We start from the raw sequence: 2,350 nt of genomic DNA, 5'->3' as shown, positions 1-2,350 counted from the left end.
GACATATACTGGCTTAAGCAGGGGGACACGTCTGGCACTGCAGGATTTGAGTCCCTGGCGGCGTAGTGTGTTACTGATGGTAGGCTTTGTTACTTTGGTCCCAGCTCTCTGCAGGTCATTCACTAGGTCCCCCCGTGTGGTTCTGGGATTTTTGCTCACCGTTCTTGTGATCATTTTGACCCCACGGGGTGAGATCTTGCGTGGAGCCCCAGATCGAGGGAGATTATCAGTGGTCTTGTATGTCTTCCATTTCCTAATAATTGCTCCCACAGTTGATTTCTTCAAACCAAGCTGCTTACCTATTGCAGATTCAGTCTTCCCAGCCTGGTGCAGGTCTACAATTTTGTTTCTGGTGTCCTTTGACAGCTCTTTGGTCTTGGCCATAGTGGAGTTTGGAGTGTGACTGTTTGAGGTTGTGGACAGGTGTCTTTTATACTGATAACAAGTTCAAACAGGTGCCATTAATACAGGTAACGAGTGGAGGACAGAGGAGCCTCTTAAAGAAGAAGTTACAGGTCTGTGAGAGACAGAAATCTTGCTTGTTTGTAGGTGACCAAATACTTATTTTCCACCATAATTTGCAAATAAATTCATAAAAAATCCTACAATGTGATTTTCTGGATTTTTTTTCTCAATTTGTCTGTCATAGTTGACGTGTACCTATGATGAAAATTACAGGCCTCTCTCATCTTTTTAAGTGGGAGAACTTGCACAATTGGTGGCTGACTAAATACTTTTTTTTCCCACTGTAGATTACTTCATTGAGTCCTTCTCTGCACTGCGCAGGGCCCCTCTCATGCTGAAGTGTACTTGTTAGTAGCGCGTGAGTTGCTCTGGTCGGAGGCCCGGTCTGAGACTTTGAGCTTCATACAGGACTGCTTCTCATCCATCAACATCTCAGCTGGCAGACACCAGCAACACAGGCATGACTAGAGAGACAGAGACAGAGAGAGAGAGAGAGAGAGAGAGAGAGAGAGAGAGAGAGAGAGAGAGAGAGAGAGAGAGAGAGAGAGAGAGAGAGAGAGAGAGAGAGAGAGAGAGAGAGAGAGAGAGAGAGAGAGAGAGTTGAGAAGAGAGAGAGAGAGAGAGAGAGAGAGAGAGAGAGAGAGAGAGAGAGAGAGAGAGAGAGAGAGAGAGAGAGAGAGGTAATTAGTTATTTGTACATTTATCCCCATTAGGGTTAACTCCATTTGGCACGCTGTGTAGATGAAGTATGTGTGTGTGTGTGTGTGTGTGTGTGTGTGTGTGTGTATGTGTATGTGTGTGAGTGCGTGTGTGTGTGCCCGTGCGTGCATGCATATGTCTTACCCTGAAGCAGCTCTTGAAGCGCTTGCTGACCATGTAGAGAGCGATGGGGTTTATGCAGGAGTTAAGAGACGCCATGTTGATCCCGATGTAGTCCAGAACCAGGAAGAAACTGGAGAAACACACCATCCTATTTAATCTCTCTCCTTTGTACAATATTACGTTCAGTGTAGCGGGGGTGGGGCACATAGATATTGACATCTTAATGATAACAGTTTTAAGTGTGTGTGAGTGTATGTGGTCCTCACCTGAGCAGTTCACAGCGGTTAGGGTCTTTCTCATCATAGACAGTGAGCTTGAGGATGCGGCTGAGATGGAGAGGCAACCAGCACAGAGCAAACACGAACACCAGGCAGAACACTGTCTTAGCCACCTCACGCCTCTACACACACAGAGACAGAGAGAGGGATCAATCAACCAACCAATCAATCAATCAATCAATCAGCCAACCAATCAATCAATTAACCAAACTATCCAGCTAAAGTGCCCTTCATAAGTATAGGGACATTCTACAATATTAAGGATGAAATAAAGACTGGAGAGAGAGGTTACCTGTTTCAGATGGTCACTCAGGGCGATCTGGACTCCGTTCTTCTTCCTCAGCATCTCACAAGTCATCAGGGTGTAGAAGACGGCGGTAATGGCCAGAGGGAGGCAGAAATACACACTGAACAGCCACCAGTCCTTAGCTGACTTATAGAACTGGAAGGACACAAAGAAAATACACATAAATATAGGGCACACCATTGACCTTGTGGTTAGAGTGTCCATCCTGAGATCGGAAGGTTGGGAGTTCGATCCCCGGCCGAGTCATACCAAAGACTGTACAAATGGGACCTGATGTGTCTCTGCTTGGCACTCAGCATTAAGGAGATAGATTGGGAGTAAGGCCCTGCGATAGACTAACGTCCTGTCCAGGGGGTGTACTTGTACATCAAGCTGCCTCACGCTACAGAAACAGGAGATAGGCTCCTGCTCCTATGAGCCGTTCTGGCTCGCATACACCAAGGCTTGTGCAAGGCTACTTACACCAGATAAATGGACA

The 2,350-nt window shown here is 46.5% G+C and overlaps 1 protein-coding gene across 1 annotated transcript in view; it reads right to left on the bottom strand.

The window, feature by feature from the left end:
* Positions 1-794: 794 nt before the first annotated feature.
* Positions 795-2,350, bottom strand: part of LOC311098616 (endothelin receptor type B-like) — a gene marked incomplete at its 3' end in the record, with an annotated part of 4,466 nt that continues 2,910 nt past the window's right edge. Inside the window, exons 5-8 of the mRNA XM_084139148.1 lie at positions 1,858-2,007; positions 1,554-1,687; positions 1,309-1,417; positions 795-929 (exon numbers count right to left, since the gene is read on the bottom strand). Of these exons, the coding sequence (XP_083995274.1) occupies positions 795-929; positions 1,309-1,417; positions 1,554-1,687; positions 1,858-2,007 (528 nt within the window). The remainder of the gene's footprint in view (positions 930-1,308; positions 1,418-1,553; positions 1,688-1,857; positions 2,008-2,350) is intronic.

This window comes from Coregonus lavaretus (genome assembly GCF_964263955.1).
Source record: "Coregonus lavaretus genome assembly, chromosome: 23".
NCBI classification, from domain to species: domain Eukaryota; kingdom Metazoa; phylum Chordata; class Actinopteri; order Salmoniformes; family Salmonidae; genus Coregonus; species Coregonus lavaretus.
This window is presented reverse-complemented; position numbering and strand designations above follow the sequence as displayed.